The sequence below is a fragment of the Durio zibethinus genome, chromosome 24, assembly GCF_047325235.1.
Source record: "Durio zibethinus cultivar Kanyao isolate XHJ-2024 chromosome 24, ASM4732523v1, whole genome shotgun sequence".
Classification (NCBI taxonomy): domain Eukaryota; kingdom Viridiplantae; phylum Streptophyta; class Magnoliopsida; order Malvales; family Malvaceae; genus Durio; species Durio zibethinus.
In genome coordinates this window covers 15,795,300-15,822,249 of record NC_143185.1, presented here as the reverse complement: position 1 = coordinate 15,822,249, position 26,950 = coordinate 15,795,300, and the positions used below count along the sequence as shown (strand labels likewise).

Genomic DNA, 26,950 nt, shown 5'->3' with positions numbered 1-26,950 from the left:
GCTCGAGATCTTTTACAACTAATTTTTATCAAACCTAATAAATATTATATTTTCAAGATAACAACAACAACAATAACAACAACAACAATAATAATAATAACTTACACAACAACCAAATTTAAGCAAATAAAAGTCTCATTAAATGATTCAAATACAACACACAAATATAAGACATAATGAACTTAGAAATTAAAATCCTAATTGAAAGATATTAAATATCCAAGCAAATAAGTTCGCAAATAAGTTCACAAATAAGTTACAACAAACCAACAATAATACATATGCTGCCTTCACAATATTATGTCTTAAAATGAACATTGGGCTCATATTGCTTTTCAATAAACTTACACAAAAGAATAATTATAAAACAAAGAAATTATAATTAACAATAAGAATAATGATAAAAGTACCCATGCAAGAAAAAGATTGTAATATTATTACAATGATCAATAACTTTAAATTTTTAACATTAGCATCAACATGGATTTTATCTTGTCAGTTGTCTTATAATCAATGCAAAAAAATATAAACAGTATCTTGTCAATTACCTTAACATGAGTTTCTATCATTAGTTAACCTATGGTTCGTAAATTAAAATGCAAAAAGCTCAATCTAGACTAGTTACTACCTATTTTTCTTTAGTAATGTTGTGACAAATTAAAAGTATTTAATAATAATATTTCATACGTGTATAGAAGACATTAGATATCCTCACTTTAGGGGATTTTGAGTGCAATCTCAATTGATTTCTTCTCTTTCTACATAGATAAAGTAAAGGAAAATAATAGTTAAAAGTTAGATTAAAGCAATGATAGTCACCTAATAACAAAATAATAATAAAAAAAACTACTTTGTTCTTCTTCTTCACTCCATGAAGATTCCGACACCAATCTCCTCCATAAAGTAATGCTTGCACTGTGTCAGGAGATAAAGAAGTACGATAAGTATCAATAACTCTACCTCCTGCACTAAAGATAGCTTCTGAAGCCACTGTAGTGATAGGAATAGCAAGTATATCCCGAGCCATCTTGGATAAAATACGATACTTCAAAGTGCTCGTTTTCCACCATTCCAAAGCATGAAACTTAGTGGAATCTCCTTCACAGATAAAACAGCCTTCAGCTAGGTAGACATCTAAATCACATTGTTGTGGTTGAGTAGTTTCAACTGATTTTACATAATTTGCAAATTCAAACCAACCAGAAGAAGAAGCTTCTATATTCATACCTCTAATACCATTATCATGCACTTGAGTTTCAGCACTATGCTCATTGCCAAATTGATACTCACGAGCATATTCATCATAAATCTCATAAAGGGCATCTCGAACTTTAGCAATATTTTTTTTAGCAATATTTTTTCTTGCTTCTCTATCAGGGTACATTCGAGGAAAGCAAAACTCAATCACCCTCATTTTGCACCTTGGATCCAAGATTGCTGCTATAGACATCAACAAATTACATTCTCCCCAATACTTATCAAATTTACTCTTCATCTTACGAACCATTGCTTGAACAAATTCATTTTCATCATTCATCCTTTTATCCAACAACATTTTCACACGATAAACTTCATTCAGAAACAGGTTTGAAGTTGGATAATCACTTCCAGAGATGATTTTAGTGGCTGAATTAAAAACTTCTAAAATCTCACAAACTTTCTCCACTTTTTTCCAATCTTCATGACTTGGACAACATTCATAATGAGATTCTCGCTCTTTGAGTCTAGAAAACACTTTTTTGAATTTGATTGCAATCGACAACATCTCAAATGTCGAATTCCAACGTGTTTTACAATCGAGAATGAGTTTCCCATCAAGTAACTGTAACTGCTATACTATGTCAGAAAATGAGTTAAGTCTTACCTCATTTTGATTAATAAAATTGACACTTTCATGAACATCACCAATCACATTCTTAATCTCAGAAAGGCCATCTTGAACCATGAGATTTAAGATATGTGCACAACACCGAACATGAAATAATTTTTCTCCACAAAGCAATATCCTATTTCTTGAAAAAGTGTCTTTAAGAATTTTAATCGCCACATCATTGCTTGAAGCATTGTTCACAGAAAGTGTAAACACCTTGTTTTCATTTTCCCATTCCTTTAGACACTTAAAAATACAATCAGCAATCTCAACGTCACGACGAGGAGGAGGTATGTGAACAAAGCTAATAACACGCTTTTGCAATATCTAATTAGAATCTACAAAGTGTGCTGTAAGAACCATGTACTCAATCTTTTGATTACTTGATTTCCACAAATCTGTTGTCAAACTAATCTTACTGACAGTCTTCAACAATGCCTTTAATTTCTTCTTTTCTGCTTCATAAACTTGCATGCAATCCTTTTTAATAGTATTGCGTGATACCTTTTCCCATTCAGGCATCCCACGTTTTTGCATCATGTTAAAACCTTCCTCTTCTATAATCGAAAAAAGATGCTCGTGCATAAGTATCCAATGTGCAGCTGCTTCTCTCATCTTTACCATATCAAACTTGCCATCTGTGAGAGCAGGTAGTATTTGTACATCACCATATGTGTTTACTGGCTGAAAGTTGATCATTTATTGTTGATTCTGAAAAATTTTTCTCTTAACACAAGTTATTAAATGCCTCTTAAATTGAGTTGTACTTTTACTTGTATTTATTGCTAGCTTCTTCTTGCAATGGACACACTTTTTTTTTTGAACCATCAGAAAGAGTGACTTCTTTGAACTCTGACCAAACAACAGATGTCTTTTGCCTCTTTTTCTCATTACTTTTTTCACACTCTTCAGGGTCAGCATTATCACATTCTCTATCATTGGCATCAATGACTGGTGTTTTATCTGTGTTACCATTAGTGGCATCTAAAGCTTCATTCATTGAATCATTACCATCACCTGACACAATTCGACTAGTAAAAGAATTTATTGTCGGCTGAACTGGTATAGAAGAGATATCCGGTGTGGTTGATGACATGTTTAGTTCCCTATAGCAAAAAAAAAAAAAAAAGACAAATCAAAACAATAATATAATTTTAGGATCAAACAATAAGGCAAACAAGTTGTTAGAAACATGTGCGATAAATTTTATTGCCAGAAACATGCTAAACAAGTTGCGAGAACAAATTATTGAAAGAGTATAAAATTTTATTCTTTAGGAAAATATACTAATATTGTAGGAATTTTAATAAATTTAAGATTACCTACTTCGATAATAATTTCAATTTCTAAAATCAATTTCTTAAAATGAATATTTCTTATTAATTTTTACAATTATACATGCCTATTTAGTAGTTATATAACATTAACTCAATCTCATTAGAAATAAGTGTCAGGTTATATTCTAACAAATCTAATATTCATAAAGAAGAAAAGTATTCACATTAAACAGTCCCCAATAAATTAGTGATGAACTATATGGAAGCTCAAATTATGATTATGACTAAAAACAATAGAGCCAATAACCTTTTTTTTTTTTGTTAAATAATATGAACCATCCAAAAGTTTTTCTACTGATAAAGCATATTGTGCAAGTCTTGAAGTGGCCCAAATTCAATTACTTTCTTGCTAATAATATAAAGACTTTTGGTTTACAAAATTCAGTATTTAAATGCAACTTCACAAAGAACATACTGCTTTTCACAAGTTTGCAACAAAAATAAAAGTATAATATGATAGTGTTTGACAAACAAATCAGAATTGAGAATATCAATACTAACAAATAGCTATAACACCTTGCCCCCTTTCATTGTTGTTCTCGATCTGCATCCCCACAATATTCATAAGGGTATTTAATTTAGGCATTCATAAGGGTATTTAATTAAGGCATTCTTATTTAAACCACCTTTTAGCATGAATTGGAAGCCTAACATAAAAACATTTAATAAAAAAATGGCACTCAAAAAGTATGTCATGGAGAAAGGGCTATGTTGAGGGATCGGGTTCTGTTCAAGCTACTGCAAACGTCGAATGGGTGGAACGAGCTTACCTTTTAGAGAGAGGAGAAAGGGCTACATTGAGGGATCGGGTTCTGTTCAAGATCGGGTTCTGTTCAAGATCGGGTTCTGTTCAAGCTACTGCAAACGTTGAATGGGTGGAACGAGCAAGGCTACGTTGAGGGATCGGGTTCTGTTCAAGATCGGGTTCTATTCAAGCTACTGTAAACGTCGAATGGGTGGAACGAGTAGGGCTTCGTTGAGGGATCGGGTTCTGTTCAAGATTGGGTTCTGTTCAAGCTACTGCAAACGTCGAATGGGTGGAACGAGCAGGGCTTCGTTGAGGGTTCGGGTTCTGTTCAAGATCGGGTTTTGTTCAAGCTACTGCAAACGTCGAATGGGTGCTACTGCAAACATCGAATGGGTGGAACGAGCAGGGCTTCGTTGAGGGATCAGGTTTTGTTTAAGATCGGGTTCTGTTGAAGCTGCTGCAAACGTCGAATGGGTGGAACGAGCAGGGCTACATTGAGGGATCGGGTTCTGTTCAAGATCGGGTTCTATTCAAGCTTTTTAGAGAGAGGAGAAAGGGCTTTCGAAAGGGTAGAACAAGCTTGGAAGACAATGGAGTGGGATTCGGGAAGAAAAGGCGCCGCAAGTGTCTGTTGGTGAGTGAGAGAGACGGGGAGAAAGATTGAAGGAGAAGAGGGAAAGAAAGAAAATAAAATTTTAGGGTTTTTTAAGCTAAGGGTAAAAAAGTAATTTTATAAATAAAATAATAAAAATAAATATATAATAGAAAAAATTGATTAGGCTCGCGAGCTACTCGAGTCGGATATAAGAATACTCGAATTCGACTCGATCGATAAGTCGAGCTACTCGAGCTCGACTCGATAATAATCGAATCGAATTCGAGTTTTCTTCGAATCGAACTCGAGTAGCTTGCGAGTACTAATGTATCATTTACACCCCTATATGCAACGCCGGCTTAAACCTATTCAGAGAATCCGGACATCAAGGGTCTATCACTGCTCAAAAATAACTTAACATTTCTACAACATTTAAAATGAAGTTGTTTTTTTTCCTGTTTTTCTAACTCTAGCTTCAGACATGATCAGATATGAAACTGAATTGAACAAATGTGATGTTGTGATTGTCCCAAAAAATTATTATAGAAATGTGACATCATTTGTTGTATATTTAAAAAGCAAAATGTTAATTCATTATACGACATTTAATTCGAATTTTTTTGTGTACTATGACTGTTCTAGATAAGATAAATATTAGATTAAGTAGAGGCAAGTGGTCATTGAACTTTGCTTCTGTTTGTTTTCCCTTCTGTCTTTAAGCTCCACCCCATGGTATCAGTATCCCAGTTGCAGAAGTAAGGACCGTGTCTCAGGCTTCTGCCCTGCTTTAACCTTTGTTGAAGCAGCCGGTGATGGAGTGGTCATGGACAATTCTTGCAGTTTCTACACTTATCTTTTTCTTTCACGCATTGAGATGGAAAAGAAGGGCCAAAAATAAGAGATTACCTCCCGGTCCGAGAGGGCTTCCTATTTTTGGAAACCTTTTCATGGTGGGGAACAAACCTCACCAAGATCTTCAACAGTTAGCCCAGAAGTATGGCCCCATAATGCACTTACGCTTTGGCCTGATGCCTGTAATTGTTGTCTCATCCCCTGAAGCTGCCGAGCTATTCCTCAAGACATATGACCTTGTTTTTGCTAGCAGGCCACCTCATGAAGTTGCCAAGCATGTTGGTTACAATCAGCAGAATTTGTCCTTCTCCCCATACGGTTCCTATTGGCGCAACATGCGTAAGATATGCACTCTAGAGTTGCTTAGTAACCTCAAAATAAATTCTTTCAGTTCCATGAGAAAGGAAGAGCTTTTTCTTTTAATTCAGTATATTCAAGAGGCTGCTTCTGCTCGAGTTGCAGTTGATCTTAGTGCTAAGGTCTCATCTCTTACTACAGATATTTCTTGTAGAATGGTGCTTGGAAAGAAATATAGTAATGATGATTTCAACGAAAAAGGCTTCGAAGCTATAATTCGAGAGGGCATGCAAACAATTGCTGCTTTTAATTTAGCTGATTACATTCCTCAAATTAAAGGACTTGATCTTCAGGGTCTAACAAAACGCCTGAAAACTATTGCCAAGGTTTTTGACGACTTCTTTGAGAAGGTAATTGATGAGCATGTTCAATCCAAAGATGAAAACAGAATCATGGACTTCGTTGATGTCATGCTGGGATTCATTGGATCTGAAGAAACTGATCAGTACCATGTCGAGCGAGACAATATCAAAGCAATAATATTGGTACTCTTCTTTTGTGCACGTTTACTTGTCCATTCACTCCATTGTGCCTTTTGGTCTAAAAAATGTTTGTTTATAACAATTTTGCAGGACATCCTTGCAGCTTCAATGGATACTTCAGCTACTGCAATTGAGTGGACACTGTCCGAACTCATCAGACATCCACGGTTGACAAAGAAAGTCCAAAAAGAACTGGAAAATGTAGTAGGCATGGACAGGATGGTCGAAGAATCAGACTTGGAGAAATTGAAGTACTTAGACATGGTTGTGAAAGAAAGCTTTAGGCTTCACCCCGTGGTACCATTGCTGCTCCCGCATGCATCTATGGAAGACTGCATAGTGAATGGCTATCACATACCCAAGAATTCACGAATCTTCATAAACGCATGGGCCATCGGTAGGGACCAAAAGGTTTGGACTGATGCAGAGAAGTTTTATCCAGAGAGATTTGTTGGAAGTGACATTGATCTTCGTGGACGCAACTTCCAGCTAATCCCATTTGGTTCTGGCCGCAGAGGCTGCCCTGGAATGCAACTGGGTCTCACTATTGTTCGGCTTGTGGTGGCACAATTGGTGCATTGCTTCGATTGGGAACTCCCGGATGATATGTTGGCTACTGACTTGGACATGACTGAGGATTGTGGTCTAGTATGTCGTAGGGCTAAGCATCTCCTGGCTATACCAACCTGGCGCCTAAAAACATGAGAAAATGGCTGTGTAATTTCTACTAGAGTATCTTTTCTGGATATATTTGTTGCCTTCTCTAGTACTTTAGAATTTCTCGTTAGAACGCAAGTTTTGGATTTATCATATCTAATTATCATGATTAAATAAATAAGATCTAGATTAATTGCCTTTTCTTTTGGATATTCAATTTAAAACAAAGTATCCTAGCATTTTTTTAGACTTACAATCATAAGATGCACTGATATAATATTAAAATTTTAATTTAAAATTTGATTGGATAAATCATAAAATTAAAGAAAAAAAAGCTTTAATAGAAGATTGTTTTGATTTAATTCAGCTTATTATTTTTGCTGCAAATTTATAAATGAAGCAATATTATTATTATCTATACCTTTATGTAAAGTAAGTTTGACCCTATGGAGAAAAAAAATATATTTGATTTATCTTTGTATATTCATGTATGTATAATTTACAGATTATTAATGTTAATAATGGTTAAAATCTAAATAATTTATAAATTTCATATGCCAATTTTAGCGTTAAATTATAATGATTAAAATGGAAGGTATTACATTTTATCATAAATTGCATTATCTATAAGAAAACAAAAACATATATTAGACCAATGAATAAAAAGTCCACCTTAAAGAAGTTTGTTTTTCCAGCAACGGCGTCGCTGCTTATTTTATCCTTCTACCCTAAACGTCGTCGTTACTTGATCGAGAGTGTATTTAGAATTGAATTTGCAATTCTGCATTATGAAGATTGAATTTTAAACCCTAAAACCCGCTGCACAGAATTCCTCAAAAACCTTAATGCAAACCCTCAAATCATCTTCCATTTTCTCAACTTCCTATTTTCTCAATTTTTCGTTAAAACCCAAATCATTTATTTTTATTCTCTCATATTCTTCTTCCACCTCTGTTTCGAATCCGCCCCTTTTCAATTATCTTGTAAAAAACTTGGATTTCACTGAAACCCAAGCTGTTTCAATCTCTAACCGTTACTCTCATGTCAAATCCGTCCAAAAGGCTCAATCGGTTGCCAATTTTTTTCAAAGTCTTGGCTTTTCCAATGCCGAAATAGCCTTTGCTGTCCGTTTGGAGCCCCAAATTCTGTTTGCTGATGTAGAAAAGAAGCTTAGGCCAACAATCAAACTTTTTCAATATCTGGGTCTTGTGGAACCCCATCTGGGTAAGTTCTTTTCCAGGAATTCTACGCTTTTAACTTGTAGTTTAGATAAAAAGTTGATTCCTTCTATCCAATTTGTCAAGAAAATTTTAGGGAATAATAATGAAGACTTGTTTAAGGTCTTCAGTAGATGCAATGGTTTTATTGCTAGAGATGGCATATCAAAGTTGTCGAGAAACATTGAGTATTAGGAAAGCTGTGGGATTGTTGGGTCTCAGCTCTCAAAGTTGTTAACGAGACAACCTAGGATTTTTAGGATGCGAGAATCGGCATTAAGGGATCTCGTTACGAGGGTTGTAGATATGGGGATTTCGACTGATTCGAGGATGTTAGTGCATGCTATTCATACCTTGAGTTGCTTGAGTGAACAAACATTTAAGAAGAAATGTGAATTACTTAAGACTTTTGGTTTTTCAGACAGTCATTGCCTGGTTATGTTTAGGAAGAACCCAGGTGTTTTTAGGGTCTCTGAGAAGAAAATGAAGTTAGGAATTGAGTTCTTTCTTAATGTGGCAAAGTTTGATAAGAATGTTTTGGCTTCTAGGCCAATTCTTTTGATGAGTAGTTTGAAAGATCGTGTGATTCCTAGATACCGAGTTTTGCAGATTGTTAAGTCCAAGAAGTTGTTGAAAACGGATCGGAGTTTCCTTTACATCTTGGAATATACAGAGAATGAATTCTTGGAGTTCATATCAAGGTTTCCAGATGATGTGGAAGAACTGTTGATGGCTTACAAAGCTCATCTTTTGCACACTTGTTCTTCGGAAGAAGAAGAAAACACATGATAAAAGTCTGTTTCTAGGCCAATTCTTTTGATGAGTAGTTTGGGAGATCATTTGATTCCTCAAGATTGAGTTTTGCAGATTACTAGTTAGAAGGAGTTGTTGAAAATGTTTTGGAGTTTTCTTTACATCTTGGAATATACAGAGAATGAATTCTTGGAGTTCATGTCAAGGTTTCCAGGTAATGTGGAGGAACTGCTGATAGCTTACAAGGCTCATCTTTTGCACACTTCTTTTCTAGAAGAAAAAACATGCCAAGTCTGTTTTTATTTAATTTGGTTTTACTTTGTCAAAGGCCACTTTTGGGCTTTCATGTTGATTCGAGATGGTCCTGGTATACTAATGTGTCATTTAATTTAGTTTATATTTGATCTATACACTTGACAGTGTATAGAGTTTATATTTTATGCCATTTTTTGTTTTGACTATTTTGAGACAAATTTGTTCAGCTTTTCTTCATCATGAATAAAGTTCATCCTTTCGCTGTCTTCAAAAAGAAGAAAAAAAAAAACACTTCAGAGGAAAAGAAAGGCTTGATGTGGTGATGTTTAATTTATGATTCATCAATTATGCATATGTGGTATGGATTTCATGTATGAGACTAACAAAGATGGAATAGACATAAAAGAATTAGAGAGGATACCCTAAATAGCTGTGAGCTATTACACCTTTTTTTTTTTAATGTGCTACTTAATAAAAACAATGTTAAATTGGTATCTAATTTTATTAAATTATTTTAATCCCTAAGATCGTTAGAATAAACATTAATGTAGTTAACAGTGATGTGGATGAGACATGATTATTACGTGATAGCGATGTGATTGTATCTTGTAATATTAAAAAAAAAAAAAAAACTAAAAGATAAAAAGTTTTTTTTATTATTTTTAAATTATTTTATTTTAAAAGTTTTGTATTTTTATTTTTTAAAATATGACATGTGGTATCCGCATTATTCTCATATGGTAATCACATGTAATTCACATCAATGTTGATTGCCACATTAACACTTATTTTAATGATTTTTAAAATTGGAATAACTTAATAAATAAAAATGAAATTTAAGTAACTATTTAAAATTTTTTAATTTAGATATCACATTAAAAAATACAATAATTAGAGTTTATTTATGATATTAACTCAAAGATAAGTATTACTAACATTCATACCAACTTGACAACAAGTGAGGTATTGAGTTGATAATAAAGAATTTTATCCTGAAGCCAACCATACCAAGATAAAACAAATAAATGAAAATGTTAGTTATATAAAATTTTTCAAGATAATTTCAGTGAAAATCAACTGAAATTATGAGAAAAACATTCTCGTTTTTTTGAACTAAAAATTAATGACTTAGCTAAAATTATTAGAGTTAAACCTATGATTTATACCAAACAGGATATAGATAAGTTTGAAATTCAAATTTTAAAACTTTTCAAGAAAGGTTTAATTGAACAAACAGATAGCCCTCATTTTAGTATTGCATTGCTTGTCAGAAAACATTCTAAACAAAAACGTGATCAAGCCCTATGATAATCAACTATAAAAGGCTTAACCAAAATTTTGTTTTTGATGGATATTTTATCCCAAAAAAGATGTTTTAATCAATTTAGCAAAAGATGCTAAATATTTTAGTAAATTTAACTGTAATTTTAGTTTTTGGCAAGTAATGCTTACCAAAAAGTCAAAATCATTGACTACTTTTTGTGCACCAACAAGCCATTATCAATGGACTATTATGTCATTCAAATTATGTAATGCCTCTCAAATCTTTCGAGGTGAATGGACAAAATTTTTGCAAAACATAAAAAATTTTATTGTGTATATATTGATGATATTTTAGTTTTTTTCTGAAAATCTAATTGAGCATAAAAAACGTCTTAATATTATTGTTTAAGAGTTTGTCAAACATGATATTATACTCAGTTCAAAAAAGATTGAGTTAGAAAAAATTAAAATAGGATTTTTAGGATTAAATCTCTCATCATATGGCCTTACTCTTCAAGATCATATTATTTCAAAAATTAAAGATTTTCCAGAATAACTAGAAAATATAAAACATTTGCAACAATTCCTTAGTCCTTTTAACGATGGAAAACAATTCTTCAAAAATTTCTCTAAAAAGGAGAAAATTCTACAAGAAAAATTGATAAAAGATATTGAATTTTCTTGGATAGACCAAGATTCTGGTATTATCAAACAAATAAAATTAGAACTTGCTACTATTTCAAAAATATATTTACCTAAACAAGGTGATTATCTAATCTTGGAAACAGATGCTTTAAATGAACACTAGGGATGTGTTTTAAAAGCAAAAGTTCAAAACAATAAACTTATTTATGATTATAATTCTGGCAAGTTCAAACAGAACGAAATCAAATATATTATATTTGAAAAAGAATTATTAGCCATTAAAAATACTATTTTTAAATTTCATATTTATCTTGCACTTGAACATTTTACAATCAGAACTGATAACCAATATGTTCGAGATTTCTTAAAAAATAGAAAAATAGAAACTAATCCAATATGGATTAGGTGGTATAATTTTTTATGTCAATATACTTTTAGTATTGAATTTATTAATGGTGATAAAAATTTTCTTGTAGATTATCTTAGCAGGACAGAGGGATAGAGTTAAAAAACCTCTACAGCAGCAAGAAGGATAGAGAACAATACAAAAAAGGCAAACTAAAAAAGTTTCCTCTTCTTCCTTTTCCTCTACAAATACTAAATCATATCTTAACCAGGGATATACACCTTTTATTAACCCTCAAAGAGGATATTTACCGCATTAGATTCCTTAAATGCCCTATTTTATCTTTCCACAAAAACCTGTAATACAACCAGTACTACAAATCCTTAAAATCTTTCACCATTTTCTTACGATCCAAACCAATAGACCCTTATTTCTTATTCAAAAATTGTACAATCAATAAAAAAATTGTTGAAAGATACAAAAATGACAAATGTAGAAATAAAAAATTTATATAATCCTGGTCTTCCTGTTGACATATACAATATGTTTAACAATATTTGAAAATCCCATCTCTTTAAAAACAAATCGAATTTTAGAAAAAGGATGACTAAATTAGCTGAATTCTTAGTTAAACAAGCTAAAAAAAAGTAGCTTTTTGATGAATTGGTTTTCAAAAATCTTTGTTCTTCATATCTGCTAAAATAGCAAGACGTAGATTTCTTTGAAGAAAACCATATTCTATTCAAGAAATAAAAAATTCTTCTAACCTTATTAGATTTGGGAAGTTGAGAAACTTATGTCTGGTCTTCCCTTGGAACCAATAATGGATGGAATTGAAAATTTCTGAACTACTAAACCAAGTGATTTAGAAAATACTCAAATTCATCAAGATATCACTTCCAAACAGGAATATCCATGATGAATTATGCCAAAGTTCTTTTGACTCAAGTTAGTCGTTTATCATATCTCAAAATTTCTGCCCAAACAGATGGATGAAGAATTTTTGTCGAAAGATTCTATGTTGCCATCAATGATTTTGAAATGGTAGTAGAACCTGAAGCAGTGGCACTACTACAAAAAAATAAAAAATGAAAGACATTGATCGTCCTCAACATCTTCTGTTTCAATATCAAGAAGGATGGTAGATGTGGAATAAATCAAAAATTGTTTTGTTATATTCATTTTTCTATCCATAATCTCTTTGGAACATACCATAATCTCCTTGGAACATACTAAGAAAAATTCTTCCAACCTTACCAGATATGGGAAGTTGAGAAACTTATGTCCGGTCCTCCCTTGGAACTAGCAATGGATGGAATTGAAAATTTTGAACTACTAAACCAAGTAGTACAGAAATACTCAAATTCATCAAGATATCACTTACAAACAAGAATATCCATGATTAATTATGCCAAAATTCTTTTGACTCAAACTATTCATTCATCGTATCTCAGAATTTTTACCTAAACAAATGGACAAAGAATTTTTGTCAAAAGATTCTATGCTGCTGCCAATGACTTTGAAATGGTAGTAAAACCTAAAGTACTAGCACTATTACAAAAAATATTAGAAATGAAAGACATGGATCATCTTTAGCATCTTCTGTTTCAATATCAAAAGGATGACAAATGTAGAATAAATCTAGAACAGTTTCTACTCAGTCTTTTAATCCTAAAGATGAAAAGTTAATTAATCTAGATAATATTAAAAAAGGATAAGCTATTCCAAACCAAAATAAACTTACACCAATAGCACTGACAAGTCAAGACAACTTGGTTCAAAGTCCGAGAAAGCAAGTAAACAAACATCAATCTGTTGTAGTATCTACAGTAACAAATAAAAATATTGTCATTATTCATGAAAACTGTCAAAATACACTATAGCTACTTATTAACTCATGTATAGTTAAGAGGTTTATAAATAGATAGCTAATATCATACATTGGTTTGGACTCATAAATTTGCATTTGCTAGTTTTTATTGATGAAAAAAAAAAAAGAAAATCCTTGTAAACTCTGGAAACTTCACCATGTGACCAATGCCTAGTACACCAGACTGGGGTTAGGTTTTTCTTTTTCGGCTTAGTTTAGGGCTGCTTAACATCAGCTGACTGGCTGACCTGACTAAGCATTCATTTGGATTCAACTGAAGCTCTTTTGAGATCCATTAAAGCATTTCACTAGATTGATAAAGCGTTTGAAAAGCACAATTCAATGCATTTCATGCTTTTCAAATGCATTGGAGGTTTAAAAACTAATTGGAGCTTCAGGGTTCAGTGAAAACATTTCACTCTCATAGCAACATTCTTTCCTTTATTACCCATGCTCTTTCTTTTTTTTCTTTTTTACCTTTAAGATTTATGTGCAGAGATGAAAATATCCATATCAATTGTATGCTTGGTTTTTATCTTTTTTATTATTTATTTGTTGTATTGGTTATTCTAGTTTTTTATTTAAATATTTTCAAATAATATCATTATAATTATTTAATAAATCTTTTATATAATTAATAAATTAATTAATAAAATAAAAAGCTAAAAATTTTTTAATTGTAAAACATTATTATTAATTTTTAATAAATTTATTATTTATTATAAAAATTAATTCATAAATGTAAAAAATATATTAAAAATTTTATTATACAAGTTTCTATTTAATGTCTTTAATGATTATTTTTTCTTCTTACTACATTTCACTTTATCACTATCATTGCGTTTGCATCCAAATATATATTTCATCACAAATTTTAATCTCATCATTACAGTATCCACTCTTACCGTTACAATATCTAATCTCACTTTTTTCATTATTTTTAATCTCATCAAAGTCAATCTCACCGCTCATCCAAATAAACCATAAGTGAGGGTTGGATATAGTCATATTTTTAATGTGGTGAGTTGAATTTATTATATTATCAGTTGAATTTAAATATTAATTTAAATAACCTTTTGCCTATTTGGAGCAAAGATCTTATTCTTTTGCTAAACTAGCTTCATGTTTAGGTCAATGTGTAACCTATGAACCATCTCCTAAAGATCAATCCTTAGCATATTTGATGATGTCCATGCAAACAGGTCGGTATTATTTTTTAATAGCTAAATTAGGTGTTTCTTATGGTTAAGCTTGACCTAAATTAGCGTACATTTTTAAGGATTATTCTCCAAGAATGGTATAGAGACGATGTCCTCTATTGGTTTTGGTTTGTTGTCATCAACCTTAGGTCTTTGGTTAATTGTTTCTTTTTGTTTAATTAGGTTAATATTGTTTCTTGTAGAAAAGACAAATCCTAATTGATAGTATTTTGTTGTTAGTAGGATGGCATATAATAAAAAAGTATAACTAAATCAAAACGAAGATTTGTATTTCAAATTTTCTTATGGCTAGCTTGAAAACTCGATTCTATTGACAAGTGTTTATGCAGGCTTAGGAGTTCAACTTCTGTAATTCTATTCAAAAATTGCAAAAGTTTATGACTTGGACAAGTATGGAGCTTAAGAACTTAGAGCGACTTAAAAGCACATTTTTTTTTGTCAATTTCTTATTGCTTTTAACTAAGGTTGTTCTGTTTTGCTTATTTCACTTCCTTAATCTTTATGTCAGTCACCTTTGTCTTTTTTAACTTTTCCTCATTGGTTGAACTGATAGTCTGTTTTCCAGTCTTACCTTTTATATAGTATTATTATGCCGTGGAATAGTTTTCTCTTACCTCTTTAACTCCATTCAATGTCAAAAACTTGATCTTTAAATGAGAAGTTGAGCCAATTAACCACGTAATAGACTGACTAGGTCAACCTAAGATCATATTGAAAGTTGAAGGCACATCTATTACTATGAACTTTATGACCTATGTGATGTTTTTCGGCTTGGTACCCAGTGTGATAGGTGGTTTGATTAGTCCTTTTATTGATACCGGTTCATTTCTGAAGCCAGGTAGTATGGTAGTAAATGGTTTTAACATCTCTTCTTTGATTCTCATTCTTAGTATTGTTATGTAATAATAAACATCAATCAAGCTCCCATTGCCAAATAGAATATTTGTTACTGCATGATTATATATAACAGCCATGATTATGATAACGTCATCATGTGAAAAATTGATTCCTTCCATGTCTTTTGACGTGAAAAAGATCGATTCATTTTTCTAGCTCTTTTCTTTCTTGGCTAAGGACCTTATGGCAATGATCATTCCCTAATTTAAATTTTTTTTTAGCCAAAGTAAAACTTCCTCCAATAATCATAGTGATTATGCATGTGATGGGCTTATTGTCTATCGTTCAACCTTTTTCTTCTTGCTCGTTTCTCTGATATTCACTACCTCAATTTCCATCTAGTCTATCTTTTTTATTCCTCACTAGCTTTTTTCTATGATTCCTTATTCTGTAGTCTGGCCTATCTTGACTTTTTTTTCATCAAACCATGAACTTTCCTAGCTGACCTCTTTTGATAAGACTTTCTATTTCATTCTTCAGGTTAACTAATCTTCAGTGTTGTGGCTGAAATCTCTATAAAACTCATATTTTTGTTATGATCTCAATAGGTGTTTTGCCTCAACAACTTGGGCCATCTAAGCTCAGGGTCCTTTTTAATTTACATCAGAATCCTTTCTTTGAAAATGTTTAGTACAATGTAGCTTCATTATCGGCTCGAGCTTTAGGCCCTAATGTACCATTTTGGTCTTTCTCTCGATGACGATTATAAACTTCCTTGCCTTTTTTCCAATTGAGGAAAGGAGATGAGCTTCTCTCATCTCGTCCACCACGAATGAGAGATGTGTCTTTCTCTATTCAATTTTTTATTGTAATTTTAGCATTTATGTATTTTTCCATGACAAATAGCACGTCAGCAATGTCTTTGGTAGTTTGAGGGATTGTGTGAGCTTTAGGTAGTTTTCTCTATCGTTGAGTCCGTTAGTGATGGTAGCCAGTATAGTTGTCTACTATAGATCTTTCACTTGTAAAGCTTTCACATTAAAACACGTAACATAGTCTTTTATATACTCATTTCTACCTTGATGGATCAATATCAAGCTTAGAATGGTTTTTTTAGTTCTTCAGCTGCTTACAAATCTTGGCAAAAAGAAATGGTTGAGCTCCTTGAAGGTGATAATGGACCTCGATTTCATACTATAATACCAAGACCAAGACTAAGCTAATCTTTTAAAGGTCGTGGCTAGACTTTTACACATGATAGTTTTATCTATACCTTGTATCATCATATTAGTTTGATAAAGCTTTAAATGATCAAAAAGATCAAAGGTACCATAATAGGTTTCCAAAGTTGGCATTTTGAAGCATGGTTCGATCGATTTCTTTAGTAAAAGGTGAGGTTTCCAAGATTTTTGCATGTTTTCAAAAGCTATTGCTTTTTCTTTCTATTCCTTCTCTATAGCTTGCATCCTGGCTTCCAGATCTTTGTTTCATTGGAGTTAAAGGTTGTTTGGATTTTTAGGTGGTGGCATGGGTAGAGTTATGATTAGGGTGGTGGTGATGGGTAGTTGGAATGATATGTTTCTCCTCCTTAGAGGCTTAAAAAGCTTCAACTTTCTCATAGCTTGGTTGCTTACCAAGGGTGACCAAATTAAGTACTTTTGAGGTTTAGGATAGTGTTATGCTTTGGAGCATCTATTTTAGGGCTTGGATATGTTCGATCAAGGCCTCAAATTATTTCATAGTTAGCCTTGCTTGTACCCACGCAAGTTAATCCATAGGTTGGCTGTTATGAGGTTTTGATCCTAGTTGGGACGATTGGCTCTCATTCCTCAGAGACTTTCTTTTTAGGCAACATATTGTTTTGCTCAACTAAAAGATGCATTTTTGCTTCTACCTGACACACCAAATATTTGTGTTGAGTTTTGAGTTGAAGGACAAAACCCTAAAATTACAAAAAAGTAAATGGCTAAAAGCAAAAGTAAATAGTATTTTTTGTGTTTGCACTCCGACGCTTAAGTTAGAAGTTAGAATAAGAAAGGTTGGAATGAGAGGAAAATAAAGCAAAAATAAAAGAAAAGTCATATGCTTGGATAGTACGTAATGAGTCTTATTTATAGGCAAAAGGTGAAGAGCTTAAGAGATGAGCGATGACGTGGTCGAGTTGATGTGGCACTGACATTGTAAGTTAGATTCACATGTCAAATCAACCCAAAAACAAAAAATGCCCCTAGTTATCTATTGACAATCTCTAATTAGGAAAAATAACAAAAATACCCTTTGGACCTAACATTACCTTTAACAGTCACAATAGAGAGAATGATTGCTTCTTTTAACCTGTTAATTTAAACTAATTGACAGCTATACACACATATATACAAACATACATATATAAAAGAAATCTTAAGAAAATTAACAAATTATCCTTCCTATTATTTGATAAGAAATTGATATGTCTAAATTGACTATTTTACCTTCATATGATAATTATGAAAATATCCTTTCTTTTATAATTATTTATTATAATACTTTTATATCATAATTATAAAAATATTCTTTCTCATAAATTGACTATGATGCTTTTATTTAATAATTACAAAAATATTCATTCTTTTATAACTATTTACTAAAATTCCATATATTATAATTATGGAAATACCTCTTCACTTATTATTGAATTATAGAAATACCCCTTATCTTATTATTAAACTACGAAAATACCTTTTTTATTGTTGGTCAAAATTACTATAATACATTTTTATCATAATTACAGAAATACCTTTATCTTATAATTGATTAAAACTACTATAATATCTCACCTATCATAATTAATGCCCATATGAATGCTTAATAGGAAGTTGACATATGACATTTTGTTTTAAAATTAATAATATATGTTAAAACAATCTCCTTGATAATTATTATAATAACCTTTTGTTTATTTGATATAATATCAATAGGTATCCAAATTTACTATTGTGCTTTTTTACTATAATTACAAAAATACTTCGTTTTTTATAATTAGTTAAAATTACTATAATATCCTACTATAATAATTACAAAATACCCCTCCTAATATAATTGGCTAAAATTTGACATGTGAAAATTTTTTGAAATTTATTATAATATCCTATTAAATTACTTATTAAACCTTAAATAACATATATTAAAATAATTCTCATGAAAATTACTATAATGCCTCTATAGACACCTAATTTTGTTTGGGTTAATCGTAATTGTATGTTTGATTTGGGTTCATTTTAAGCTGTTCAAGTCATGATTGAATTTGATCATATAGGCCTATTACGTGCATCATTCGGGCCTGAAAACTTAGAGTAGGCCATTTAAGCTTAAAGGCACATTACCCAAGTTAAAAAAGCCTGATTCAAAACCTTTTATTTTCAATTAAAAATTAACCTAAAAGAAAAAAGAAAAAAACTACAGCTTGGTGCCTTACTTGGTGCCATTAGGTTGAGCCACCCTAGAGCCTTACCCTGCACCTTCTCTACCCTTGATGAGCCTATTTATTCTATCTAGTCACCAGCTCCACCCTAGTACCCCATTAACCTATGTTTCCCAGCCTCAATCGACACCTTTGGTAGCTGAATTCCAGCTACCACCAACCCACCTTAATGCCTAATAATTCATGTTTTCCCCTAGTCTTTCTAATGATCTAACAGCATAATAAAAACCTAGCCACAAATCATCAGAAAGGGGGCCAATTTTAAATCGAGAACACTTGGCCAAAGGAAAAATCCCTACTTCCATCAACCCACAAATACCATCACCATCTATCTTCCACTACCACTGTGAGCTTAGCTCACCACTACTAAAAAAAACTAGCCTTAAACCCACTGCCTATGACACCATTAGCCTTTACTAGAGCAAGACCTTTACCTGTTTCTAATAAAACAACCACATTTTACCCATGAAAACCCATTGTTGTGACCACTATCCCCATAAGCCAACCAACCACCATTAGCCACCCCAAAAAACACCATTGCCTTCAAGCTAAAGCTGTCCACCAGCAAGCAAAAACCCACATTGCCATGACCCTTATAAAAACTAAATCTCCCTAATTAAACATACCCATACAAAAGTCAATAAAAAATTATTCAAAAAAATTGAAAAAAACTAAAAAAATTTTGGCCTAACTACTAAAAGATCATAAATCACATAGACACAAAAAAGAAAAAATCACATTTTTCCTTAAGGGGAGGAACCACAGCGCTTGGAAACAACATAGAAAAATATAAAAAAAAAGAAATTTTCAATTTGAAGGGGCTTTGGGCTGAATCTTTAGAGAGAGATAGGCTGAAGTTAAGTGGGGAATATACTAGAAGAAAAAGGCATTTGAAGTGGCAGAACAAGGCTTTTTGGGTTTTAAGACCAAGGGCTTTCAGCCTAGATCTAGAGCTTTTGGGGTTGTTTTAGGCTAAGCTAAGGTAAGAAATAGGTAAAGGACATCAAAAGGAATTTTAGGTGTTTTTTTTAAGCTAACTGGCGTCGATGACTGGTGGTCGATGGCAGATGGCAAGACGGGTCGGCACCAAACTCTGGGTAGTTTAGTTGCCGACCATTTAGTTCTTTTCTAAGAACTCAAAGGATTTTTTTAAAAAAGCTTAAAATGAAGTAAAAAAAAAACATTAGCTTATATAGAAAAAAAAAGCCATTAGTGACCTGTGCGTGGACCCAACCCAACTCAGGGTCTGCTTATCCGACTAGTTTCCACTCCTTTCAGTAGTTTTGTATCGGTCTAGTCAGACCACTCTTAAATCAATGTGAACCATTTGAACCGTTTTTGAACCATGTTTAGATTGCCTGGACTTGCCTGAATCATTTGCAGACTATTTCTGAACTGACTGAATCGTCCAAACCAATAGTGAATTGCTACAAAACTGGCTTTGACCATCCTTTTAGGTATTTTCTTACTTTTTTAAATTTAATTTTTTATATATTTTTGTTAAGTTATTTATTTGTTTATTTATGCATACTTAAATTTTAAATCTTTAAAGTAAATAATAAGTGTAAAAAAATCTAGAATAAAAATGAAAATCCTCCGATGATAAGATTCTAAGGTAATTCGAGTAGTAATATCTAAGAAATTTCTAGGTGAAATGTTTTTTTTAAAATACAACCAACGTGTTAGAGTATTTATAAAAAATTTTCAATACAATAAAATTTTTTCTTTTTTTTTTAATCTAAAAAATATAATAAATAATCAATAAATAACTTTTTTTAAAAAATGGATAAATAAAACATGCAAGCTAATATTTAATCATTTGTATTGCATGCATGTCATTTAATTTTTGAAGAATAAATATTTTAGGATGAGATTTAAAGGTATTTCGTGTAGCGATAGTTAAGGAATCTTTAGATGAGAAAATTTTTTTCAAATGCTACCAAGGAGCATCTTCAGAATTTTTTCAATAACAAGGTTTTAATTTATTTTTCTAAATAAAAATGGAATATTAATAAAAGATAATAACAAAAAAAGCCAAATTGTGATAAATAAAGGAAATAAAGGAAATTACTTTTAAATTCCAAAATTAAAACCATTTTTGTTAGAATTAAAGGATAACATATAATTAATTGGTATCATTTTAAACGATGCTATGAAGGTGCTAATTTTTTCTCACATGTAATCGACTCTTTAGCTCAAACTATTTTGCAGACCATAAAATTATCTTTTTAATAAATTTTAAATTTATTTTTAAGATTTTATTAAAAAGATAAATTTTAATAGGTGATCAATCACACATAGCCAAAAAAGATTGGTGGCGACTATTTATTTTTAAATTTATCTAAGCATTCCCAAAATCATTACGACAGCTTGGTAACTTTAATAGAGATGCATTTTTTTTAGAGTCAGGTCAAAATTAATTGCATGTTTTTCTCAATTTTGACGTAAATAGTCTTAATCGATGTTTAACTCTAATTTCCTTGATATTGATTTTGTTTCCTTTTAAATAAAAAAATCAAATAATAAAAAATAATAAATCAATTAAAAGAATCATTTGCATTGCATTTTAATTGTACTATTTTTTTATTTTATTTCTCTGTATATATTATCCTTAGCAAATTAGGGGGCATTTGCACACACAACAGCATATTGTACTACATGCATAAGCTCTATACCCAGGCTCTGCCCTTATAGAAGGAATTAAAGTACATATACTCTCATGAGGTGATAATTTTCGTAATAACAAGTAAAATACTTTCATTCAAATTGAAACTTTTTAGTTTGTGACCTGTCATAGGTGAAGATTATGGTGCCTTACTAGTTTATAATGGACGATAATGTAAGAAATAATTTAGAAACCTTTAGTTGTATAAATCTTAACCTAGCATACAATGACCCTTAAAAGCCTAGTCAAGGGTAGAGCTATGTTAAACCATTTTATAGAAAATACTCGAATTATTACATGTGAAGAAACATATTTATTTTTTACAATAATAAAAGGGTTATATATTACTACCAAAATTTAAACAAAAATTTCACAAAAAAAAAGCCTTTTATTTTTTTGTTTAATTTAAATTAGTGTATGTATGTCTAAATTTTTATATCTTTCATGGGTTTTTTTTTAAATGTTTTGCATTTAAAAAAAGTTGTAAAAAATGTTTTTTTCTTTTCTTTCCTAAAAAAAACAAAAGGATAAGTTTTCTTTTGTTTTTAAAGAAATAAATTTTTTTTAGATCTTTCCTCTAAATTAAAAAAAATAGTATTTAGTCCAAAAAATGAGTAGAATTATTTTTATCATTTGTTTGTCCAAAATAAAAAATTAAAAAAAAGTTTCAAAAAAATTCTTGACATAGAAAGGTGGTTCATTGAAAGAAATTAAGAGAATTGTAAATTATTAAGATTTTGTTTTTGGATCATATATATATGAAAACTCATTTTTTCTAGATTCTATTTTTAGGATCATGCATATATGAAAATTTATCTTGCTTCACCTTTCACTTTCATGCATAAATTTATTATTGCATCCATGCATATCATGCATCAATTGTACATTTTTAAATAGCTTTTTTTAAAAAAGTTTACACATTAAAAGGATCTTGTAAAAAAAAGAGTTTTAAGTTCTCCCTTTTTTTTAGGTCATGAAAAATTAAAAAAAAAACTATTTTTTTGTCATGGCATAAGTAAATAAATGAAACAAAAGCCTAATTTTGAAATTGTGGTAATAAAAGGTCCGAGATAGCTCAACTATCCAAGGTTTCAAATTAGCTTATCCACTATTTTGTGCAATATTTGAGCTAAGATTATGAAAGAAGAATGGGCCATTAGAATGGATGAGATAGAGAAAGTACAAGATGAAATAAAAGAATTGCTTAACATGATGATGAAAATAATGAGAAAAATTGGCAAAGGGAAGAAGCTACCTAAAAGGGACACCCATAACAAAATGATAATGACGACCTTTTATATCTACTGGGTTGCACCTTATATCAAGCCCAGACTTTTCGAATAGTGCAATCATAATCCAAACCCTTCATTAGAGGATTCCAATTATAGGATCTTAGAGAACCAGAAAAGCTCAAAACAAATATTTCAAAGGAAAGAGAGGAGCCTCAATCTCAATATAAGATGAATTTGATAGAAGAAAGGTTATGGGTTATTAAGAGGATGGATATTTATGGATCAATGAATACAGTTGAATTATGATTGGAGCTAGACATGATAATTCCTTCAAAGTTCATAGTTCTTGAATTTAAAAAGTATGATGGGACTGAATGCTTTATGACCTATGTCATTATGTACTACCAAAAGATGGTTGCTCATGCCTATAATGATAAACTATTAGTCCATGTCTTCCAAGATAACCTCACGGGATCTGTCATAAAATGGTATGTTCAATTAGATAGAAGTCACATTAGCTCATGAAAAAAGTTAGTTAAGGCATTTATCGCATAATACAAGCATATTATAGATTTGGTCCAGATAATCTGCCATTGCAAAATATGAAGAAAAAAGCTACTAAAAGCTTTAAAAAGTATGCTCAAAAGTGAAAAGATACAGCCACCCAAGTTTAGATGATGCTCATAGAGAAAGAGATCACATTCTTGTTTGTTAACACTTTTTAAGCACTTTATTATGTCAACATGATTGAGAATGCCAAGAAAAGATTTACAGATATAGTAATTTCTAGAAAGATAATAGAGAATGCGATCAAGAATGAAAAGCTCAATGCAAGATAAGCGAAGAAAGATAAGGCATCTTAGAAAGAAAAAGATGTACAAACTGTAACCCATAAAGGGCAACAAGATAGAAGTTTTGCCCTACATTATCCTCATCCAGTCTACCACCCCTACTATCATGCCATAAATAATGCCTTGTCAAATCCCTACCCATGTCAGTCAAAGTTTCAAGCAAACTTCTAACCTCAAAAAATTGCTCATGATCCAACCCTTCTATATGGATCTATTACCTAACCAAGAATAAGCCAAGAAAGACCCAAAATTAGTTAAGAGAAACTTCTTATCCCTATTTTTAATCTTTTGCCTTTACTAGTAGAAAATCGATACGTCACTCTTGTGCCTTTGAAAATAAACCCAAAGTCATCAACAAAAAGATATGATCCAAATAGCAAATGCGATTTTCACATAGGGGTAATCGACCATTCAATTAAAAATACAGATAGTTGAAAGAAAAGATTGAAAATCTTATCAATGGTGGCATTTTGACTCTGGAGCTTATAGAACAATAGAGACTTACTTTGTCTCAAGTCCAATTACAAAATTTAAGGAGTTAAGATATGAAAAGAAATTTTAGGTCTTAGATGATTGAAAAAGAGTAGATTTTAAGCTTTTGAAATTTTATTTGGTACACATGCATGGCATGCACATGATATTGCTAGGTTGTATCTATTCGTGGAATCAATATTGTTGGATTTTTGAATAAGTGTTTTTATAGTTTTTATTTTTGTTTTTATTTTTTTTTCAAGCAATTGTTTAAAAATAAAACCCACATAGTATACTTTTCAAATCAAGAAAAAAGGATAAGTGAAAAATTAAAAAAATGATTTTCAAATCATGATAGGTTTCGAAAAACTATTGATCATTATTTGGAATAAACCTGCCCTAAAAAATACCTTTTACAAGCACTATCATGTTTTAAAAGGGCATAAGTTTTAATCCCATCTTCACTTGATCATACCATGACATATAAAAAGGGATAATTTTTCTTAGGCGATGATCAATAAAACAATTACTTTGAAAAAAGGCTTTTTAGATTTCTTGAAAATTTGGCAAACATGAATTTTTTTTTTTTTTTTTAGATTTGATGTTGGTAATTTGATATTTGTCAAGATTATGCTTACTTTTTAACAATAAAACCACTCACTGGAATCTCATCAATTAGCCATAAACATATAATGTTTCAATTCCTTTCCTAAAGTTATTAGTGTTCAATGTCTTGGGGCACATTAACCGAAAGAACAAAACCATTCATTACCCTGAAGACAACATGGCTTACACCATAACTATTTCTTTCATTGTGGGATGATATGAACAATCTAAAGACCTTTTCAACATGATTCCCATCATATAAACCTTTTTCGTATGGCATATTGAACTAGAGTACCTTTTGATGAATTATGTATAAATTATGTAAGCATGAAGAAAATGATAAAAAGAGAAAAAAAAAGAAGAAGAACAAATATGATTGTTACATCATGCACTCAAGATGTTCAAATAAATTCAAACAAAAACTTTAAAAGCCTAAAAAAAAAGCACAAATCGTTGAAAGAAACCAAGAAAAACCAAAAGAACTCAAAAGTCAAGGAAACTAAAAAAATTCTTTAAAAAAAAAATTAAAAAAAAATTTCTTTTAAAAGGAATTACTTTTTAGTTTAAGTTATTGTGCTTGAAATGACAAATGGCAATTTTTGATTATCGTTTCACAAATAAGAAAATTAATCCTATGCTATCTTTTGAGCCTAATGAATTGATTGTAAATGAACTTTAACTGAGGACCACCCTCCATATTATGGAGAGAAAAGGTTCCATAAGAAGTTTTCTAAAAGTTTGAAATCTATTTAAAGAAAAAAGAAAAAGGGAAACAAAGGTGAAAAAGGAAAAGAAAAATAAAAAAGGAAAAAATGTTGAAGTGGCAAAAATAGGAAAATGAAAAGATAAGCATCCTGAAGTAATTATTTGTTTGATAATATTTAAACACTTATTTTGGGCCTATATATTATTTTCATTGAAAATCCCAAACTTTGACCTACATTACGTGCTTTAAAAATTCCATTTTGATTAAGTATAAATGCTTAAACTGAAAAGCTTTTCCTTGTGGGATTACTATACAACTTGTAAGTCTTTTGCTTTTTTCCACAGTCCAACCATTTGAACTATCAACCCATCTTGGATAAAATTTGGACTATTAAGTGCATGATGAAACAATCAAAAAAAAAAAAAAAGAAAAATGATGTAGCTCTAGGTTGAAAATTCTAAAAAAAAACTCTAGAGCAAATTTGAAGACTTTGAAGCCAATCTTTGTGTCTAGCGAAATAAGAAAAAGTGGTATAAAGTAAACCGTGCTTTTGAAAGGTTCAAGAATGTGGATGCTTTGAAAGTTTGAAAACCATTAAAGAGATGAATTTTGAAAATTTGAGCGTTATTCTTCTATTCCGAAATAACCCTTCAAAATTTTAACCCTTCACAACTAGTCTTAACATTAATTAAAATGCCATATTTGGATACTAAAGAAAATGTCACACATGTTTGGTTTTCAAAGAATTCATGCTTTTTAGAAAATTCATGTTTAATTTGTGCGTCTAGATGAAAGATTGTTTATTTTTTTATCAAGTTATAAGGCATTCCTTAATGAACCAAAACCTTGATATGATAGATTGTTCAATCTATTCGGAAAAGATCACTCTTTCATCCATAATAGTGAACACCAATTCTTGAGAGATTTGAAAGTCATGTTTTTGGTTTTCTTTGATCATGAGATTTAGTTAAGTGGGGTAATTTTGCTGGTCAATTTTGAGCTATTTGTTAGGCATTTTTGTAAAGAGTAGAGAAATCAATTTTGGTGTAAAAGAAAAATTACATTTGGCAAGAATCTTGTAAATGCAATGTGAGTTTTGATTTACAAAATAAAATATTGTTTCATTGAAAAACCAATCTTTTGAAATAATTTTTATTTTTAAAAAAAAAAAGAAGGAAAAATCAACTTTAGGGTGAATAAATGCATATGATATTTAGGCAAAAAAACATGAAATGAGACACATTTGTTTCTGGTATATGTTTTTGATTGATTAAATAACAACAACAGAGGAATTTTTTGAATTTTTGATTGGAATAAATTGGCACCGATCACATGAATGTGGCATGGTTAGGTTTGAAAATGTGAAGTGAAAATGAAGGAATGGAAAGAAAGATACGATGGAAGGGAAAGGAAAATCTTATGGAAATAAGTTAAAAGATGATTTGATGTGGGAAAAGGAATGATTGAATGATTTGGAGTTGTAAAGAATTCTATAAAGAAGTTTCTTTTAAGCATTTGCATTTTACATCATTGAAAAAAAAACATTTTTAGGATATATGTGTTTGCATTATTAGACGAGCATTTGCATCATCTTTTATTCATGCATTTGCATCATTTAGTGAGCAGTTGCGTAAAATTTATTTACATCTTTTGTA

The 26,950-nt window shown here is 31.0% G+C and overlaps 1 protein-coding gene and 2 pseudogenes across 1 annotated transcript; 2 read left to right on the top strand and 1 right to left on the bottom strand.

The window, feature by feature from the left end:
* Positions 1-424: 424 nt before the first annotated feature.
* On the bottom strand, positions 425-2,870 carry LOC149511975 (zinc finger BED domain-containing protein RICESLEEPER 2-like; annotated as a pseudogene).
* A 2,359-nt stretch (positions 2,871-5,229) lies between these two features.
* LOC149511974 (cytochrome P450 71AU50-like) lies at positions 5,230-7,108 on the top strand. The gene is made up of 2 exons (XM_089753812.1): positions 5,230-6,244; positions 6,332-7,108. Exons 1-2 carry the CDS (start codon positions 5,363-5,365, stop codon positions 6,944-6,946), a joined length of 1,497 nt encoding a protein of 498 aa, XP_089609938.1. The 5' UTR covers positions 5,230-5,362; the 3' UTR covers positions 6,947-7,108.
* Positions 7,109-7,575: 467 nt separating this feature from the next.
* LOC111316396 (transcription termination factor MTERF8, chloroplastic-like) lies at positions 7,576-9,372 on the top strand (annotated as a pseudogene).
* Positions 9,373-26,950: the final 17,578 nt, after the last annotated feature.